The sequence below is a fragment of the Myotis yumanensis genome, unplaced genomic scaffold (genome assembly GCF_028538775.1).
Source record: "Myotis yumanensis isolate MYYU_CA2020_CCGP unplaced genomic scaffold, mMyoYum1.0.hap1 SCAF_4, whole genome shotgun sequence".
Classification (NCBI taxonomy): domain Eukaryota; kingdom Metazoa; phylum Chordata; class Mammalia; order Chiroptera; family Vespertilionidae; genus Myotis; species Myotis yumanensis.
The window spans coordinates 57,316,606-57,337,095 of NW_027223755.1; the positions used below are offsets into that span (position 1 = coordinate 57,316,606).

The 20,490-nt window shown below is 40.8% G+C and overlaps 1 protein-coding gene across 2 annotated transcripts in view; it reads right to left on the minus strand.

The window, feature by feature from the left end:
• ST8SIA4 (ST8 alpha-N-acetyl-neuraminide alpha-2,8-sialyltransferase 4) overlaps positions 1 to 11,709 on the minus strand; it is an 89,036-nt gene extending 77,327 nt beyond the window's left edge. For both annotated transcript variants that reach the window (XM_070412386.1, XM_070412387.1), the window contains exons 1-2: positions 11,293 to 11,709; positions 1,283 to 1,414 (exon numbers count right to left, since the gene is read on the minus strand). In XM_070412386.1, coding sequence (XP_070268487.1) covers positions 1,283 to 1,414; positions 11,293 to 11,405 — 245 coding nt within the window. In that variant the 5' untranslated portion in view covers positions 11,406 to 11,709. The remainder of the gene's footprint in view (positions 1 to 1,282; positions 1,415 to 11,292) is intronic.
• Positions 11,710 to 20,490: the final 8,781 nt, after the last annotated feature.

Below are 20,490 nucleotides of genomic sequence, written 5' to 3' on the forward strand. Positions count from 1 at the left end.
TATGTCCTCAGGCAGTGATTAACAGTAAATAAATTAAAATGGAACTGTCATTTGACCCAGTGATCCTACTTCTAGGAATATATCCTAAGAATCCCACAACACCAATCAGAAAGAATATTTGCACCCCTATGTTCATAGTAGCATTATTTACAACTAGAGGCCCGATGCATGAAATTTGTGCATCGAGTAGGCCTTCCTTCCCCCAGGTGCCAGCACCGGCTTTCCTCTGGCACCTGGGACCCAGGCCTCCCTCACAGCCCCGGCTTCACCCAGAAGGTCGTCTGGAAGGACATCCGGTCTAATTACCATATTACGCTTTTATTATTATAGACTAGAGGCCCAGTGCACAAAAATTTGTGCACTCGGGGGGGTCCCTCAGCCCGGCCTGTGCCCTCTCACAGTCTGGGACCCCTAGGGGGATGACTACCTGCTGACTTAGGCCCGCTCCCAAGGAGATTAGGCCAAAGCTGGCAATCATACATCCCTCTGGCAACCCGGGAGCCCTCGGAGGATGTCCACTTGCCAGCAGGGAATGGGCCTAAGCCACCAGGTGGTCATCCCCTAAGGGGTCCCAGACTGTGAGAGGGCACAGGCCGGGCTGAGGGGCCCCCCACCCTCCCAAGTGCACAAATTTTTGTGCACCAGGCCTCTAGTAGGATTATAATTGAAGAAAGTAAGATATAGTGGATATATGTAGGCACCAAGTTTGTTTTCAAGAGCTTGTTTCACCTAAAATATTCCAAAGAATAAATCAGTATTCCAGAAAATTTATTTTCTGATTTAAGATATAATTACTGATACTTTTATTACAGAAGCTCATATAGAAATACCCAGTGATAAAATGTCAGATTTATTTATAATTGTCAGCAAAATAGGAATTGAATAAGTTCTGTTTTCATCTAGTGTGAGAAAACTCTCAAAATCAGTATGAAAACTTAACAGGGAAGTTAAAGATAATTCACAAAAATATGGCTATCCTGAGTAATTGAGTGAAGAAAAGTATGTTAAACATTAGTACTCACTTAAATATCTTATTCCATTACTATAAAGACAGTATATTCAAACTCACATATTCATCCTTAAATTTCTGACTGCATAATGATTTCAGTTTTATGGTTTCATATTCTTCAGTGAGTAACATTTAGTAGAACTGGTTCAGTTCACTCTTATATTAAAGTATTCATACTTAAACCATAAATTAAATATTCAATATAAGTTTGCCAATCCCAACATATCCAAGAACATGATGTGAAATGTATTATGCCTAATTAAAGAAACTCACCTTATCTCCAGGACCAAAGAGGAATTGATTTTCCAACCTTCCACAGAGTGCTGGAAGATTGAAGAGCCAGCCTTTCGAATGATTTTATCAGAACTATTGACAAGGGATCGACTCAAATACAATTCACCATCTCTGAAACAAAATAAAAACGCCAGCTTGGTGAAAATAAGAAGCTTTTGTCTAAGTAGCATAATACATTTGATTTAGATAACTAGTGACAAACAGTAAATAGAACTTTTTCTACAAGTTAGAAGAGTTAAATAACCATGATAAAAAGTATAATAAAGGTTAAGTGAATATGATTTTTTCAGGGCAATCATTTACACTTATTCTTTTTGAAATAGAGCCTATTTCATAGAGAAAAGGCCATTGACAATAAAGGAAACGATCAACAAAACGAAAAGGCAACTTACCGAATGGGAAAAGGTATTTTCAAATTATATAAATGTTAATATCCAAAATATATAAAGAACTCATTCAATTCAACAACAAAAAACAAATAAACAACCCAATAAAAAATGGGCAGAGCATCTGAATAGACATTTTTCCAAAGAAGATATTCAGATGGCCAACAGACATATAAAAAAACATTGAACAGTACTAATTTTTAGGGAAATTAAAATCAGAACTACAGTGAGATATCATCTCACACCTGTAAAAATGGCTATTATATAAAATAAGTGTTAGAGAAGATGCTGTGAAAAAGGACCCCTTGTACACTGTTGGTGGGACTGTAGATTAGTGTAGCCACTATGAAAAAACAGTATGAAGATTTCTCAAAAATTAAAAATAGAACTAGCATATGATCCAGCTATTCCATTTGTAGTTATTCATCCAAAGAATATTAAAATACGAATTTTAAAAGATATATGCACCTCTATGTTTATAGTAGCATATTTAAAATACAGAAGTGGGAGAAACCAAGATGGCGGCATAGGTTAATGCCGGAGTTTGCTGCCTTGAACAACCACTTCAAAAATACAACTAAAAGACGGAACGGACATCATCCAGAACCACAAGAAGGCTGGCTGAGTGGGAGTTCTACAACTAGGAGGAACCGAGAATCAGAGGGGGCGCAGTACTGAAGTAAAATACTAAGGTGCGGAGTGTGCGTGGCACGGGCTGGTGGCTGAGGGCACGGTTGTCTGTTTCAATCCGGAGGGAGCCTCAGACTCTGAGCTCCAGATCAGGGCGAGTCTCTAGGGACCCAGACTCAAACGGGAAAAGCAGGACTGTCTGGCTTCGGTCCCTCCGAGGTTTGTAGCGGTTGCTGGGACAGAGAGGCAGAGCCCCTGGGGATGGACTGAGAGCAGCCATAACTGCTCCCTCCTCCGCCCTGTTGATCCCGTGGGACCCGCCCCGCCCAAGCTCTGCACAGAGGCATTAGCTGGATAGCCTCAGGCAAAGGCTAGATTAGCACCTCCCTAGAGTACAGAAGTTCTCCCACTGCAGACACAGCTGATTCTCACAGCCAGTTGGCCTGGAGGTCAAGTAGTAATTACCTACAACAATCAAGGCTTAACTACAACAAGACTGCGCACAAAGACCACAAGGGGGTGCACCAAGAGTGTCTACCTCAGGTAATTGGGACACTTAACACGGAAAGCCACTCTATCGACACAGCAAAGCATAAAAAAATGCTGAGACAAAGAAACAGGCCACAAAGGACAGAACCGGAGGAAAGCAGGCTACTGGATATAGAATTCAAAACCACACTTTTGAGGTCTCTCAAGAGGCCTCTAGAGTCTGTCGATAAACTTGATGAGATGTACAGGAAATCTAATGAGACCCTCGATGGTGTGATAAAGGACCAACTAGAAATTAAGCATACACTGACTGAAATAAAGAATATTATACAGACTCCCAACAGCAGACCAGAAGAGCGCAAGAATCAAGTCAAAGATTTGAAATGCGAAGAAGCAAAAAACACCCAACCAGAAAAGCAAAATGAAAAAAGAATCCGAAAATACGAAGATAGTGTAAGGAGCCTCTGGGACAACTTCAAGCGTAGCAACATCCGAATTGTGAGGGTGCCAGAAGATGATAGAGAGCAAGATATTGAAAACCTATTTGAAGAAATAATGACAGAAAACTTCCCCTACTTGGTGAAAGAAATAGACTTACAAGTCCAGGAAGCGCAGAGAACCCCAAACAAAAGGAATCCAAAGAGGACCACACCAAGACACATCATAATTAAAATGCCAAGAGCAAAAGAAAAAGAGAGAATCTTAAAAGCAGCAAGAGAAAGACAGTCAGTTACCTACAAGGGAATATCCATACGACTGTCAGCTGATTTCTCAACAGAAACTTTGCAGGCCAGAAGGGAGTGGCAAGAAATATTCAAAGTGATGAATACCAAGAACCTACAACCAAGAGTACTTCATCCAGCAAAGCTATCATTCAGAATTAAAGGTCAGATAAAGAGCTTCACAGATAAGGAAAAGCTAAAGGAGTTCATCACCACCAAACCAGTATTATATGAAATGCTGAAAGGTATCCTTTAAGAAGAGGAAGAAGAAGAAAAAGGTAAAGATACAAATTATGAACAACAAACACGCATCTATCAACAAGTGAATCTAAGAATCAAGTGAATAAATAATCTGATGAACAGAATGAACTGGTGATTATAATAGAATCAGGAACATAGAAAGGGAATGGACTGACTATTCTTGGGGGGGAAAGGGGTGTGGGAGATGCAGGAAGAGACTGGACAAAAATCATGCACCTATGGATGAGGACAGTGGGTGGGGAGTGAGGGCAGAGGGTGGGGTGGGAACTGGGAGGAGGGGAGTTATGGGGGAAAAAAAGAGGAAAAAATGTAATAATCTGAACAATAAAGATTTAATTATTAAAATAAAATAATATAAAATAAAATACAGAAGTTTTGAAAATAGCCTAAGTGTCTATGCACAGATGAATAAAGATGTGATATTATCTCTCTCTCTCTCTCTCTCTCTCTTTCTCTCTCTCCTCTCTCTCTCTCTCTCTCTCTGTCTCTCTCTCTCACACACGCACACACACACACACACACACTAGAATACTACTTAGCCATGAAAAATATGAAATCTTGACATTCAAGACAACATGAATGGATCCTGAAGGTATTATGCTAAGTGAAATAAGTCAGATGGAGGAAGAAAAATACCATGTGATTTTACTCATATGTGGAAAGAAGAAAATTTAAACAAAACAAAGTAAAAACAAACTCATTGGTGGTTAGCAGAATGGATGGGTAGTAGGAAAATGAAATGGGTAAAAGTGGTCAATTATATGGTGACAAATGGAAATTAGACCTTTGGTAGTGAGCACGCTGTAGTGTACACATATGTTAAACTATAATGTTAAACACCTGAAACTTACATGATATTATATACCAACATGAACCCTTGTTAACCAATAAAAGCCAATGTTATCTAGATTAAAAAAAAAAGAATCCTGAAAAATTAAATGTAAAGGTCTTTGTGATATTTAAAGAAAAAAATAAATTCTCATCAAAGCCCTGTTCCAGTTTAGCCCATTCTTCCCCACTGTTTTAGACAATAGAGACAGGATGTTTTTCCAGTTCCTCTGCATCTGTATACTTGTGACTCTCAAGACTGTAATTTTATTTTCACAGAAGGCATATACACATAATGGAAAGAGCTTTTGTTTTGTAGTAAGAAGACCTTGGGATATCAGGTGATCTGGATATGTTGGTGATTCTATCACTTGCTAGCCTGTATGACCTTGGACAATATTTTCTTTCTAGGCCACTAAATCCTTATCTTAACTTGTGAAACTGCAATAAAATTATCTAATGTGCAATGACTTTGTGAGAATTATGTGGGACTCTGAATGTGAAAGTAATTTATAAAGCACTATTAACGTGCTACTTGCTAAGATTACTTTGAGTCATCTCAACAAGAGACACTTTCCTGATAGTTGATGGTGGTAGGGAGACAGAGACTGTAGTGGAGAGAAAACTCATTGAGTAGTCATTATTACTGGTATTTTCTTGTACATTAAAGAAATTAACACTGCTACTCCCTTCAATCAGTAGTGTCAATCAAGTATCCCATGTGTCATGGTAGTGGCAGGGGGGCTGGAAATAATGATGATGGTGACAGGTATCTCTGATTACATTTATGCCATTGGAACATTAATAGCAGACTAGATCATTGTTTAAACTATTTTCTTGGTACTTTATAGATGTAAAGCCAGACTTAGAGAATCTGAAAGCCACCTGTTATTGCATAACCTTTTCAACATCTGCATTTATTTCTTTATATATTACCTTTTAAGTTTTTAGACTCTCAAAGTATAATTTAAAAAATAGCATAACTATTTGCTCAATCAGAAAGCCTAAATCTGTTTGTTACGTAGGCAATCCTCTCCTACTATCAATGGAAACACTGCTTGTGTGACAGCTGTTGGATGAATTCTGTAATTGGAGGTTTATAGTTTGGTATTTTGGTCTGCATTCTTTTTTAAACATGTACTTCCAATTTGAAGCAACTCAAGGCATCACATGTAACTACTCACTGTAAAATTTAGAACTCTGTAAAAAATAATATTTAAACTATCTTACTGATGAAAATGATACATTGGCATGCCTATATATGGCTAATAGTGACGGTTTCATAGAGGTCATTTAGGATGCAAGAAAACAGAGGGAACAATTTATTACTCAGTGGCCCAGAAGTCAGTTTTTACATTATATATATACTGATAATAACTACATATGAATGAAAATGTGGATATACACAGAAGTTAATCTTCACACTTTTGTAGGTATGCCTTTAAGGGTATGACACAAACTTTTACCATTTCCAGGGGTAGGAATCTTTCCAATCTTCATCTTGTTAATAACTGGCCTGTCAATATCATCTTTTTCTAACCATAGATTGCTATGATTATGATAATTATTTTCACCAATAAACTTTTGTGGGAGAAGTAAAAATATGCACAGGCTGACATTTTAAAATATCTATGGAAGATTGCTATTGATACATTTTTACATGGCAGAATGATTGTTATGATGTACCTAGCTGTGTGGAGCCTTTTCAGGACCTCTCAGATTTTAAAAAGGGGGTGGTTAAAGTTTAAATCAGATTTATATTAATGAAATGCTACTATGTTACTATTCCATTTGAATTATTTTCATTTAAATTGGTGATAAGCCACATTTCAGGTTTTTAATCATTGAATGCAAACAGCTGCAACTAGTTAACTTTTTGAAGTCAATGAAATTCCTGTGTGAGAGGGCCTGACTTAGTGCAATCTGAGGCTCTGAAGCAAATTTCTTTGTATAATGTTAAATGGGCCCCAAGGGATTTTTTACTTGTGACTTGGTAGCATTCTATCTTAGAAAAGGCTTTTCCTTCCCGTGCATGCAAGGATATTACCACCCCCTCTACTAGTTTCTCATTCCATATCAGACATGATTGCTGAACAGCTGTGCTGAAAACATTTGCATAGGGCAGTGATGGCGAACCTTTTGAGCTCCGCGTGTCAGCATTTTGAAAAACCCTAATTTAACTCTGGTGCCGTGTCACATATAGAAATTTTTTGATATATGCAACCATAGTAAAACAAAGACTTATATTTTTGAAATTTATTTTATATATTTAAATGCCATTTAACAAAGAAAAATCAACCAAAAAAATGAGTTCGCGTGTCACCTCTGACACGCGTGTCATAGGTTCGCCATCACTGGCATAGGGCTATATACAGTAAGATTCAACATGTACCTCCACAAGGAAAACTACAAGACACATCAAGGAAATAATGTAGCATAAAGCAATATATGTAAGTTTTCCTGCTTGTATGAAGCTAAGAGAAGCCCTCCTAGATGTTCATCTATGCAATGCTAGTGACAGAAACTAATCAATAGTTAGGTTACTAATACTTAAAAATATTTTTCCATTTGAAATATGAGTTGTCAGGCATCACTACAATTTATTAATTCTGTAGAATATAAGACATATTAATTTAGTTTCATGAAATTAGATCCCACTAACCCTGAATTCACCTCTACTGAAAAATTCTTCATGATTTGTTTATTGAAATGAATGTGTTTCCTTTGGACTAGGTTAAATCTCCTCATTAATATAAAATTTTGAAAATCATTTAAAAGAAAAGAATTTGCATCCAAGTACGCCTGAACACAAACAGCAGTCAGTTTTCTGTTTTCATTACCTTAGTGCCAAACAACTAAAAATAAAGATGAGAAATGTACTTCCTACCTCAACTCCCTGCTTGATGGTTGTTAGCAGAGCTCCAAAGGGGACATGTGAAGGGACGTGCAGACCTTGAGTTTCCTGATTTACAAGAGTGTGTCCTACCCTAGGACACCCTGGAAGGAACTTTGCTGACAATGATCGTAGTCTAAGTAGGAATGCTTATCTGCACAATCAATTCAGTTAAAAGTTTCAGAACTAATACTGGTAAGACAACACAAGGTACACAGTCAAATTAAAAAGATCTCTAGATCAGTGATTCCCAAAGTGGGCGCTACCGCCCCCTGGTGGGCGCTGCAGCGATCCAGGGGGGGCGGTGATGGCCACAGGTGCATTTGTTTTAACTTTTTTTGTATTACCTTTCTATTCTGAGTTCAATAAATAGTTTCATAATTTCAAACTTCAACGTTTCTAATTTACACCTTTCTTTACTATATTTTACGAAAAAGGTAGAAACATTAATACATATATCTTTCTGTTTAATTGCTATTAAAATTTTTAAAAAATTAATTTCCAGGGGGCGCTGAATAATATTTTTTTCTGGAAAGGGGGCGGTAGGCCAAATAAGTTTGGGAACCACTGCTCTAGATGATAAGAAATGTAAGTTAAAGTTCACTTGTGGTCAACCAGGAAAATGGCATGTGGCACATTTTAAAGAATAACAATCAAAACAAATATTTGAATGATATTAAAGTTTCTGACATACTCTCAAATACATTATCGCACTCAATAAGCGTACACACATACATTGTTATCTGTAGGACACGTAAGGTAACACGTTTCCAATGACACCCAAAGAGCACTCACAGGGTCAGTGAAATCCTGGGCCAATTGCAAGGCAAGTGTCATTTTCCCATTAAGAAAAAAATGTTCATCAAGCACAGACCACTTCATGCCCTTTGAGTTCCACTTTATTAATAGGTTTGCCTAGAAGGGGATTTCCGTTTTAAATGCCCAATAATTACTTGATCTATTCTCAAACAGTCCCTTAGAAAAAACATGCTGCTAGTACTCCTGTCGACAGATGAAAATGTGGATGGTTGGTAGGAAAGTTGTGCTGGTGTTCTCCCTCCTTCTACGCGGAATGCCTCCTCAGCCTGGTGCATGAGAGCAGCGCTGCACTGATTCTAGAGGGGCCTTGCAGTTAAGAAACGCAGAAGTCCAATAGACAACGAAACTGCCTGCCTATTGAAAAATGGTAGCAAGTAAGCTAATTATGAATCTAGGGGGCTGCCCTAAGATATGAGGAATATGGAATGGCCTTCATTGAATCTACTCAGCCTACTCAGAAGGCACGCAGTGCCCCCCAAAGGTCAGACACTGCCTCCCTTACCCCACTTTAGCATACAGGTCCTGGCGCGAGGGCCAAACCACCACTCTAGTTTACTCCTCTGGAAACTAGCCCCTCCACGTGGCTTGGGTAGAGAATCAAGGAAGTGATCTTTTGATGCGTCCAGCCCTCCACCTGAAGCACTGTCTGGGAGTTGAAAACGCAGTCATGAACTAACACCACAGGCGTTTCTGTTGAACACTTTATCCTCAAGAGAAAGGGGGGAGCGCTTACAGGTCCTGGCTGTCCTGGCACTGCCGCTGGCAGCGCCACCTCCAAGGTCTCCGGGAAGCCCGTGGCTGCGAGGCACTGCACCGCGCCCCGCACACCGGTAATTGCGGGTTTTAATTAAGGAGGAGGAGCAGGGTGGCGGGGGAGCAAGAAAAGTGATGCTCTTTTAAAGGGACCGGATTCCTGCAAGAGGCTTCCCCGTCTTCTCATCATTCTCCCACCCTCGCGGCCAGCTCTGGGGAGGAGGGGTGACACCTCGTGTACACCTCGCTTCCCAGTGATCCACTCCAGCGCCAGTCCCAGCTTACTCAGGGGAGCCGGGAAGAGACCGCCGCGCACCCCGCCAAGGGTGCGATGTGAGCCCAGCCCAGCACCTAACCGCCGCGCCCGGCCGGCCCGCCCCCTCCGCCCAGCGTCCTGGGCAGCGCCCACCGGTCCGCGGGGTCCGGGGAGGGCCCCGGGAGCGACATCGCCCCTGACGTGAGGACCGTGCTAGGTCCGTTATTCCCCCATTGGGACCCGACCCCGGTGCGCGCCTCCTTCCCGCCCGAGGCCCGGGGCGGGCGTTTGGGCAGCTTGTGGCGCCTCCCCGCGCCTCGCCCGCCCCGCCCACTCCTGCTCCCCGGGGTCGCCCAGCGGTGGGCCCGCACTCTGAGTCCCGGCGAGGCTTGGCCGCTTTGTCTGGGCTCAGGCTTGTCTTCGGAGCCCACCGGCCCGGCCCAGAGGGAACAAAGAGCCTCCCCCACACCCCAGCATCCGCCTCGCCCCCACGCGCTGGTTCACCACCTTCCGAAAGACCCCTTTGTCTGCCTGGGAAGCGCAGGTCGGCCAGGGAAGCCCACCACCCCCGCCCGAGGTCCTCCTTTCCTGACAACTGAGCTCGGTCTCATATGCAACCCACCCACTCCATGTGCAAACGACCTCATCACACAGTTCAGCGTGGCCCCGCTCCCCCCAAGAACAGACCCACTTATAGGTTTGTTGATGCATTGCGACCATCCAGGCCATTCCTTATTAGCTTTTTCATCATCTTCCAGTTCCATTCGGCTGTGCTTCTGGCTATCTTAGTTTCCTATAAAATAGTAATTACTTCCCTCAGGGTAAGCCTGAGTCTTGTTCACTTAAATGCTCCTTACTTAGGGAGAAGGAATATGAACAAATGGAGTGCATGAAGTTCGCGTGCCTGTGCACGTTTTAGCAGTCCTATGCCACACACACACACACACACACACACACACACAGGGGGAGCGGGGCAAGGATTCTATCTTCGTTTTAATAAATGCCGAGGGAAATAAAAACCGAGCGGGCAAAGCGGGCATCTCTGCCAGGGGCCAGTGTGTAGTTTCCCACAGCGGACGCCTCCGGAGGAGGGAGGATTTCCGAAAACAGGACTTTGAACACAGTCCTTTGACAACCAGGTTCATATCCTCAGCAAACGCTTCCAAGCCTTGTAAAGCAACACAAAGTTGCAGCTACCCCGCTGGGTAAACTTCAAAGAGACAGAGGCCAGGGGTAAGGAGGAAGGAAGTGTGATATTTAGAGAACTTACTGGGGTGGAGGAAGATTTTGAACTCAACTAGACAAACTTAAAGAAAGAAAGAAAAAAAGGGCAGAAATATAGTCTGTTTGAAGCTACAGTACCCATGACGCCCCTGTGTTTTATCAACAGAAGAGCAAGTAAGAAAGTATCCTTGGTTGTACTGGAGTTTCTCATTCAAACTGAGATAAGCAGATCTACCCCACGCCAAAGAAGAGTAACGAGTGCAGGCACATTTCCTGCTTTCCGGGCTGTAACTTCAGCCCTTCGGAAAGCCAGCTTTCCCTAGCATCGCCACAGTGATAAGATACAGAAGGGAGGGCAACCAGATGGCGAATAAAGACGTCTCCCTTGAGTTCTGCCCGCGGATTAAAGGGACAAGGGCACACGTTCTTTGTTGACACTTCTGCAGTGACTTCCCCTTTGGCGTGCGAGCCCCGCCGCCAACACAACTGTCACGGCCACCCCACAGCAAGTTGAACTCTTCCCGGGAACACGCCTAGCGAAGCACGCACACCTCGGCAACTGCCTTTGTTATTTAATTCCCGAGACTAAACACACGCACGCTCCTAGGAACACACAGAGGACCCCAGCCTTCACTCTATTGTCTACAGCCACATCTCATTCCTGGCTTGACTTTTTTTAAAAATAATAATAATAATAATCATATCCTGAAATGAAGCTTTGCATTTACCCGATGAGTTGCGTCTCCTGGTGCTCCTCAGTTCTTGCTATTTCTTTTGTCTTATAAAAGATCAGGAGCAGACTTATCGTGCAGATCGTCCACCTCTTCCTAACGGACCGCATCTTGGGTGCCTGGGACAGTAGTGGTTGCCCCGGTTCCGGCACCTTCTCTGGATAGAAAAGCTCCGTGTTGGGAGATTTAGTCGCCGGAGGTGGGGGGCGTTATCTGTAAAATGCGAGGAGAGCGTGGAGCCGGGGTCTCCGGCGCAGGTCGCGGGGGTCCACCGTGGCCACGCTCACCCCCGTGCCGGAGCGCAGCCCTGCGCTCTCCCTCGCGGTTCGCGCCAGCCCCGCCGGGTCGCTCCGCGCTGCTTCCCTGGGGCTCAGATTTCTTTAAAGACTAGACACCTTGTGCTTTGAAGGAGACGGCCGCTTCTGCAGCTGGGCTCGGGGGCGTCACTGGCCCTTCCCTTTTCCTAGCAGGGAAATGATGAGCAAAACCAACCAATCACCAGCGGAGGAGGCGGAGGCTGCTGCCGCCTCGCGTTGCCCACGGCTGCTCGGAGAGTAGCGTTGCAGGCGCTGCCTGCGCTGTGCGGGGAGAGGAAGCCTACAAGCTCCTGGCCGTGCATGCACACGCACACACACTCACACTCACACTCACGGGAGCCAGCCCTCCTGCACTGCGGGGAGAGCGAGGCAGGCAGCCCCAGAACCCCGAAGCTCGCAGGACTGGGAGGCGCTGAGGGCGCCCGTCCGTAGAGCGTGGAGAGGGCGCTTCTGCTACGGACAGATTAGAGAGGCTTCCTGGTGGCGAAATTGTACAGATAAAGAAGGGGTGTGTTGCAAGAAGGGTTCGCATGTTCCAAGCTTTTGAAAACACACACATGCGCGCACTTAGGCATCCGCATGCCCCTCAAATAGAGTGACTTGGGGGGGGGGGGGCGGGGGGAGGTCGGGGATGAAAGAGTAGAAAGAGGACGTTTTATAAACCGTGCATAGCTCAATCTGGAAAGTATAAATACACACACGCACCGAACAGCCTATTACCCCTCAGGGGGGTGGCGGATGACCCCCACTCAGGATCCTGTAGGAAACAAATGATGACATTAGGCACGTTATGGATATTTACGTGACTCCCTTTCATTGTCATTCGGAAACTCCTCACCTAAGTCAAGGAAACGTCAACCCCTCTTAAATTTCATTGAGGAGAAACAGGATTCTGAGAAAAAGCAATCACCAAAGAACTTAAAAAAAAATACACTTGAAGGAAAACAGGAAAGAAGTTAGGAAGGGAAGGGAGGAAGGAAGAAAGGAAGGAAGGAAGGAAGGAAGGAAGGAAGGAAGGAAGGAAGGAAGGAAGGAAGGAAGGAAGGGGCTCTTCTTCAAAAGTTTCAATAAGTATTTATCCTCTGATTTTCACCCTCTCCTCCCTCCAACTGTTTCCTTACTTCTAATGCAGGGGCATTTTTCCAGTCCTCGGTTCCAGTCCGCAGTCTGAGTGTTTCTCCACTGTCCTTTGGGCCACACCCCTGGCAGGAGACAGTGCCTGGAGCCCAGGATTTTCACCAATGTACAGGCAAGGATCCCAAGTTCTTCCCCCCTCCCCCCAGCCCTAACTTGTCAATTGAAATTTTTGTTCCTTCAGGTTGAGCAATGGCTCTTTTGTAGGTGGCAGGAAGGGTACCAGGTGTCTGACCTGTGGGGTCAGACCAAACCTAGGTTTCACAACCTGGGTACTTGGGTTCTGGTTGGGAAAGAATTCAGAGCAAGACCCAAACTGTAAGAGGACATTTGTTTAGTAAATTACAGAGGTAGAAGAAGTGATTCTTAGGATACAGATTATGAAGGTAAAGGACGGGCCCTTGGAAGTTGGGAGTGAGGAAGCTAATGGTAATGTGCCTGGGGCAGAGAGGGGGAGAGGAGGGCATGGGCCAGCTCCCTGGAGGGAGAGCGCACTGGGTCCTCCATCCTAAGGGTTTTAAAGGTAGAGATTTTAGGGGAGGTCCCAGGGAAAGATCTTAATAGAATATTCAGCACCCTCCCAGGTGTGTCTATTCAGGGCTGTGGTCTCCACTGATTGATTGGCTGGCACCAGGGCAGGGGGTCATTATTCCATGCAGCTAGTCCTCACATCAGCAGTCACTGGTTTTGTTGCTTCTCTGGGTCTTGAGCTGAAATACAACTGAGGCTTAGATGTTATCTCTAAGGGGGAAAGGTCAGGGGCTCCAAACCGCAAGACCAGCAGCAATAAGCTAGAGGAGGAAAGGTCACCCAGGGTGAGGTCCCACCCTACATTTTGTCCTTTGCTAGCCACCTGGGGCTTTCCACCCTGGTGACCTTTTGTACCTGGCCTACAGCAGCTGTAGCAGTCATCCACCCTTGCCCCTGGGGTTTACACCTCTGCAAACCAGAAGTGGTGAGGCCCACCACCCATCCTATGCTGGAGGAGAGCAGGAAAAGGAGTTATGAGTTATCAGTCCCTGGACAGCTTAAAATAATAATAACATCTAGCTGCTTTTCGTAATAGGAAACCAGGTCCTCACCAATGTCTGACATTCTTTGCCTAAGGTTTGGGAAGTTAAGAACCAGCCTCTATTCACAGCAGAACAAACTAGGGAACTAGGGGGTTGGGTCTAAAATGCTCAAAGGAGCAAGTAATTATGAGCCTTTATTGACACTACAAGTGGTCTGCTGGGAGCCTTTCGAGTTTATTGATGTTGAGGCAAATCTCCCTTGCATTAATGCATCTCTATCACACTGACTTCTTAACTTGGAGAAACTGCAGTAAAGAAAACGCTTATTTAAGTTAAAAAGGAAACTTAGAAGGGGAGGACATGGGCAATGCCTGGTTAGGATGCTAAATTCTCTTAGGTGAACTTTTGATTTTGAAACAGGGAACAAATAAATTTTGGATTTTAAATAAAACGCCACTCACTGATGGTGATAGTGTAATGTGCATCACTTAAATTTATCCAACATATCTTGAGCAAGTACTAAAAGCCAGGCAATATGGAAGACATCTGAACATACAGATGATTAAAATATAGCATCCAGCCAGACATGAAGTTCACTCACTCAGAGTGGGGGCAGATTGTAAAACAAATAAGTTGCAATCTGGCACCATGAGTAACAGCAGCATTTGAAGCTTGTACATGGCATCTAGGAAAGCTACTGAGTAGAAGCAGAGGTAGTGTTTCAGTTTTGGGCAGCAAGGAAGGTGAGCTTCCCGAGGGAGGGCACAGATAAATTGGGGTTTGCAAGGCTAAGGAGTAAGCCAGACAGAGGGAGGTTAGGACATCACAAGCAGAGGAAAGAGCCGGTGCTTTGGGGAACTGTGGAGTAGTTCAGTCCTGTGGGAATAGAAAGTCGAAAGGAAGAGGAGTGGGACAAAGGTTTCAGAATGAATATTCTACAGCTCCACAATGCCAAGCTGTCTCCTCTAATGGGAGAGTTGCAACAAGAAAATCTGCCAGAGGAAAGTGGGTTTGATTCCTGTATGAAGCTTTAAGTTAAATTAGGGGAAACTGTTCCTCTGGCCCTAACAGAACAAAACAAACACACCAACAGCAGAAGAAAAGCACACCAAGTACTAGTTATAGGAACACAGAAAACTTATTTAAACTTCTAGAAGGGGGGGGGGGGGGGGCCGGAATGAATGCCTGAATTCTATAATGCTGCTATTTCTAAATTCCATAAGCATGGCACCTTTTAGATTGAGGTAAACACTTCTGAATGATTGATAATGGATCGGTAAGACTCAAGAGCTTCCACTTCCCATATTTGAACACTTTAGTGTTTAGAGTGTATTTTAGTGTCATTTGTCTAATATTATTAGATTCATGAAATATGCATCTGTATTTGCCAAGTTAATAAAAAGCATACAGGCCAACACTTGGTCCAAATCGAGGACAGTCTGGTTCTTCTCAATAGGCAATTAGGCATAAGAACCATAAATATAAACGTTGTGTAAGAAAACATATCCATCCACACAAGCATCTTTTGGGTTCACGTCTTTCCATTAGAATGCCTATTTTGATGATCCTGAAAAATTCAAGTTGTTCCTAAATTTCCATTCTATCTTTGTACTGTAAGTTCTTCAATAAAGAGCACACATTTGTCTTTATTCAGCACAATTCTGCAATTACACAGTACCCTATGAATAAATAATGAAAATAATGGCAGCTGCTTTTAAAATGCTGCTTTATCTTTCAACTTAATGTAAATCATGTTTTAATTTCGGCCTGTGCCCTCAACTTTAGCTAGAAATAAGTGGGTAGACATTTGGAGTTTCATAGTGGGGTTTTTAATGGCCCATGACGGTTTTTCTTAATAAACTACTTTTAGAACAGTTTTTGATTTACAGCATATTGAGCAGAAAGTACAGAGACTTACCATCTACCCTCACCTCCAACATACACAGCTTCCCCCACTATCAACATCCCATATCAGAGCAGTACATTTGTTAAATCAATGAAGCTACATTGACACATCATTGTCACCCACAGTCCATAGCTTATTTTAGGGTTCACTCTTGGTATTTTACATTCATCCTATGGACTTTGCTAGATGTGTAATAACTTAAAAGCATTATACAGAGTAGTTTCACTGTTCTAAATATCCTCTGTGCTCTGCTCTCCTTCCCCACTGACTCTTAGCAAACACTGATCTTTTTACTGACTCCACAGTTTTGCCTTTTCCAGAAGTCATATAGTTGTAATTATACAGTATGTAACCCTTTTATATTGGCTTCTTTTACTTAATAATATGCTTTTAAAATCCCTCCGTATTTTTTTCATGGCATAAGCGCTCACTTTTTTTCAATGCTGAATAATATTCCATATTATGGATATACTGCAGTATTTATCCAAATGCCTGAAGGAACTCTTGGTTACTTCTGAGTTTTGGCAATCACAAAGCTGCTATAAACATCCATGTGAAGTTGTTTTGTGTTGACTTAAGTTATCAACTCATTTGGGTAAATACCAAATGAGTATAGTCGCTGGTCAGATTGATGGTAAGACTATGGTTAGCTTTGAAGAAACCTGAATTGCCTTCCAAGTAACTGTACTATTTTCCATCTCACCAGCAATGAATGAGAGTTCTTGTTGTGCTACATCCTCACCAGCATTTGGTATTTTCAGTATTTTGAATGTTGACCATTAAATAGGTGTTTAGTGGTATCTCATTGTTGTTTTAATTTGCATTTTCCTGAGGACATATGGTTTGAAACATCTTTTCATATGCTTATTTGCCATCTGTGTATCTTCTTTGGTGAGAAGCCTATTGAGATCTTTCGCCCAATTTAAATTGGGTTTTTCATTTTGTTACTGCTGAATTGAAGAGTTCTTTGTATATATTTGGATAAAGTCCTTTATCACATATGTTTTGCAAATATTTTCTTTCAGCCCATGGTTTATCTTCTCATTATTTTGACAGCATCTTTCACAGAGCAGACATTTCAAATTTGATTAACTCTTCTAGTTTATTGATTATCCTTACATTCATCTTGCCTTTGATGAATCTAAAAAGTCATAGTCAACCCAAGGTCATCTAGATTTTTTCACCTGTTATCTTCTGGGAGTTTTATAATTTCCCATTTTATTTTATGTCTACCATGTATTTTGATTTAATTTTTGTGAAGAGTGTAAGTTATATGTCTAGGTTTTGTTTTTTGTGTTTTGTTTTTTTTTGTTTTTTTGTTGTTTTTTTTTGCGTGGCTATCTAGTTGTTTATGGACCATTTGTTGAAAAGACAATGTTATCTGCATTGTGCTACCTTTGTTCTTTCCCAAAGATCAGTTGAATACACTTGGATGGGTTTATTTCTGGGACTTTATCTGTTCCACTGATTTATTTGTGTATTCTTTCACAAATAATCACATTGTCTTCATTATTTTAACTTTATAATAAGAGTTAAAATCTGGTAGTTTCAGTGCTCCAACTGTTCTCCTTCCCTATTATGTAGGCTACTTTGTATCTTTTGTCTCAATATAAGCTTTAAAATCAGTTTGTCAATATCTTCAAAATAACTTGGAATAGTTGAATCTGTAGATCAAGTTGAAAAAAAGTGACATCTTAACAATATTGCCTTCCTATCATGAACATGGATAATCTCTTCATTTATTTAGTTATTCTTTGATTCATTTCATCAGACTTTGTCAGTATTCATCATACAGCTCTTGCATATGTTTAGTTAGATTTACACCTAAGTATTTTATTTTTTGAGTGCTAACATAAATGTGTTTTATTTTAATTTCAAGTTCCAGTTGTTTCTTGTTAGTACCCATGGCATTTTAACAATGGAATTGTTGGTGTATTAGTCCAGAACCTCCAGAGAAACAGAACCATAAGATGTGTGTAAATACAGAGAAGAGAGATTTATTTTAAGGAACTGATCATGTAATTGTGGAGGTTGGCACTTCCCAATTGTAGGATAAGGTGGTAGGCTGGAAGAAGAAAGAGTTAATATTGTAGCTCAACTCTGAGGACATCTGGAGGCAGACATCCCTCTTCTTTAGGAACCTCAATCTATTATTTTCTTAAAGCCTTCAGTTTACTGGGTGAGGCCCATCAGATTATGGAGGATAAACTGCTTTACTCAAAAATTTTGCATTTAAAAGTTACTCTGTACTAAAAAAACACCTTCACACCAACATCTAGACTGGCATTTAACTAAATATTTGGGTACTATGGACTAATCAAGTTGGCACATAAAATCATCACAGATGCAGATGGGCTGGTTGAAATTCTTGTTAATGACCTTACAATATACTGAGAATTATTCATGAAAGCCTTTTACCTATGAGTCAATGATCAGGAAAAACAAGAGACATGTTCATGAAAATTTAGTTGTTCATCACTAGGCAACTCAGTCTTTTTTATTTTTTTTCTGGACAAAATATCTAGTTTTAAAAAATTTATTCTAAATTAATTCATTTTGCTCATATAAATATGCATAAAGCTTCACTGATTTTTGTTCAGTATGTATATTCATTGTCCTTCTGTTACTTTGTGTTTTGTTTTTCATCCATAATAAGCAAATGTAATATTAACAGAGGGGTGATCTTGACTATAGGTACCATATACAATTATAAATATAATTTCTGGAACAACAGGAAAATCCCATCATTGCCATTCTCAGTTCTTCCCCACTATCTAACCCCACCACTTACAGTTTTGTTTGCATTTAGTATTTGAGCTCTATTTAAATATAAATGTCTTTGAAAAGACAGTTCTTACACACTGTTAGTCAAATATTCTTCAATTATAATATCCATTTGAAATGTTCTCTGAGATATCTTTTAACAACTGCTAGTCCAATATACTCCAATTTGGAATGGGACTTCAATTGCTCATAGTCCACGTTTTAATTGTTTTTAAACCTTATCTCATTTGGTTTATAGTCCTAACTCTTGCTGTTTTATTCCCTCTGCAAAGACCCCTGAAAAGAAACAGATACACTATTCCTCACATGTTTTGGGAAGTCCTCAAAGTCCCACCTTATTACCTAGTGATATATTTTCTGTGTTCTACTTTCCCTGTGTTTCCATGCTCAGTGGCACTGGGAGGAACTGTCTGGTAGAAATAGAATAACTATTACCTACCCCAAATATTACCTACCCCAAACTGTTCTCCTATTGAATGGTGGTCACTTCCAAAGCAATTCTCTCTGTCACTATCTAGAGAGTATATTGTTTTGGGTCATAATTTTTTAATCTTAGGGTACTTTCTAAGTCTCTCATATCTGTGTTAGCCAATTTCTTTCTGCTCTCTTATTAACTTTCTTTTTTCATGTTGCCCAATCCAACCATCCACTTAATTTCTTTTTTAACTTAACCAACCGTCTTTTTGTATTATTTGCAATTCATCATAAAAGAATCAAAGGGAAATGGTATTACACATTTTTCAAGGCTAAAACAATTATTTGTGTAGGTCTATCTCTTTTTAGATAAATAAATATCTATGCAATCACTTTTATAATTATAATAGTATATAATAAGTATCTCCGGAAAATATTGCTTTGATGTATATATTATAATATTGAACAGTTGTGTGTAAAGTGAACTTTGTGAAGCAGACATTTTAAATGGTTTATTGTTTATCACTTAAATATTTAAAGAAAAATAATATTCAGGTCATTATTAGCTGGTACACTAGTGATGAATATAACTTCTAGAAGACTTTTGTTTTCCAGCAAAATGGATCAAATTAAATACACACACACACACACACACACAATTAAGTGCCAGTAATACAACTTTATTTTCAATATCATAAGATCTGTTAATACCAAACTCACCTACTCTGATAGTAATGATTAGGAGGCATTAAGTAACAATTGTTTCATCTCGCTTCACAATGTGTGTTTATTCCAATTCATTTATCTACTTGGTCCCTGCATGTACATGAAATTACAATCCTTCAATTAAATAATTCTATTAAACTATACACAATGATTTCATGATTTATGTTTAATGGATTGAAAATTTGATAACCTGGGCTCTTGTTAAATAAATAGTTGAGCAAATAACTTAAGTCCTTATGAACTAAACTTTTGAAAGTTAAGTGCAGAGATGCCTAATCTGTCAGCAGGAGAAAGCTGCTGTGGGAGAATGAATAAATAGTTACTTATTGGAGGGAGCCTGTGGAAATAAAGGAAAAATAATGAGTCTAATTCACATCTGACCTGTGCCTCATCATATGAATAATCGATCTGTATTCTGCATAAACACAATCATATTTACCTACAGTTCACCAGAAAACTTCACTATGCAAATACCTAAAGTTAAGATAGGTATTATGATTAAACATATGCTCAGATATTCACAGCTCATGCAAATTATAAAGTTTATGTTAGTTACAATTGTGTTTCTATTATTAGAAAATAAAGAAATACATTTTAAAATCCTTTGGGGAAGATCCAAATTTGGCCATTTTAACCTCTCTTGTGGAACCTAAATGTAAAACTAGCTACCTTTTGACCATATGTGTTAAATGAAGAAGATATGAAGAAGAAAGTAGATTGTATTTAGCCACTTATAATCTTTTTGACAGAGGAATAAATTTACATAGAATTCTCGAAAGTGAATGAATTATTATAATTTTTAAGATGAGGAGAATTCCTATGGAGACTAACTTAGAACCATGATGATCTAAATGTGTGTCCATGGTATCACAGGCACCTGTCATGTCTGTTAAGGTGAACA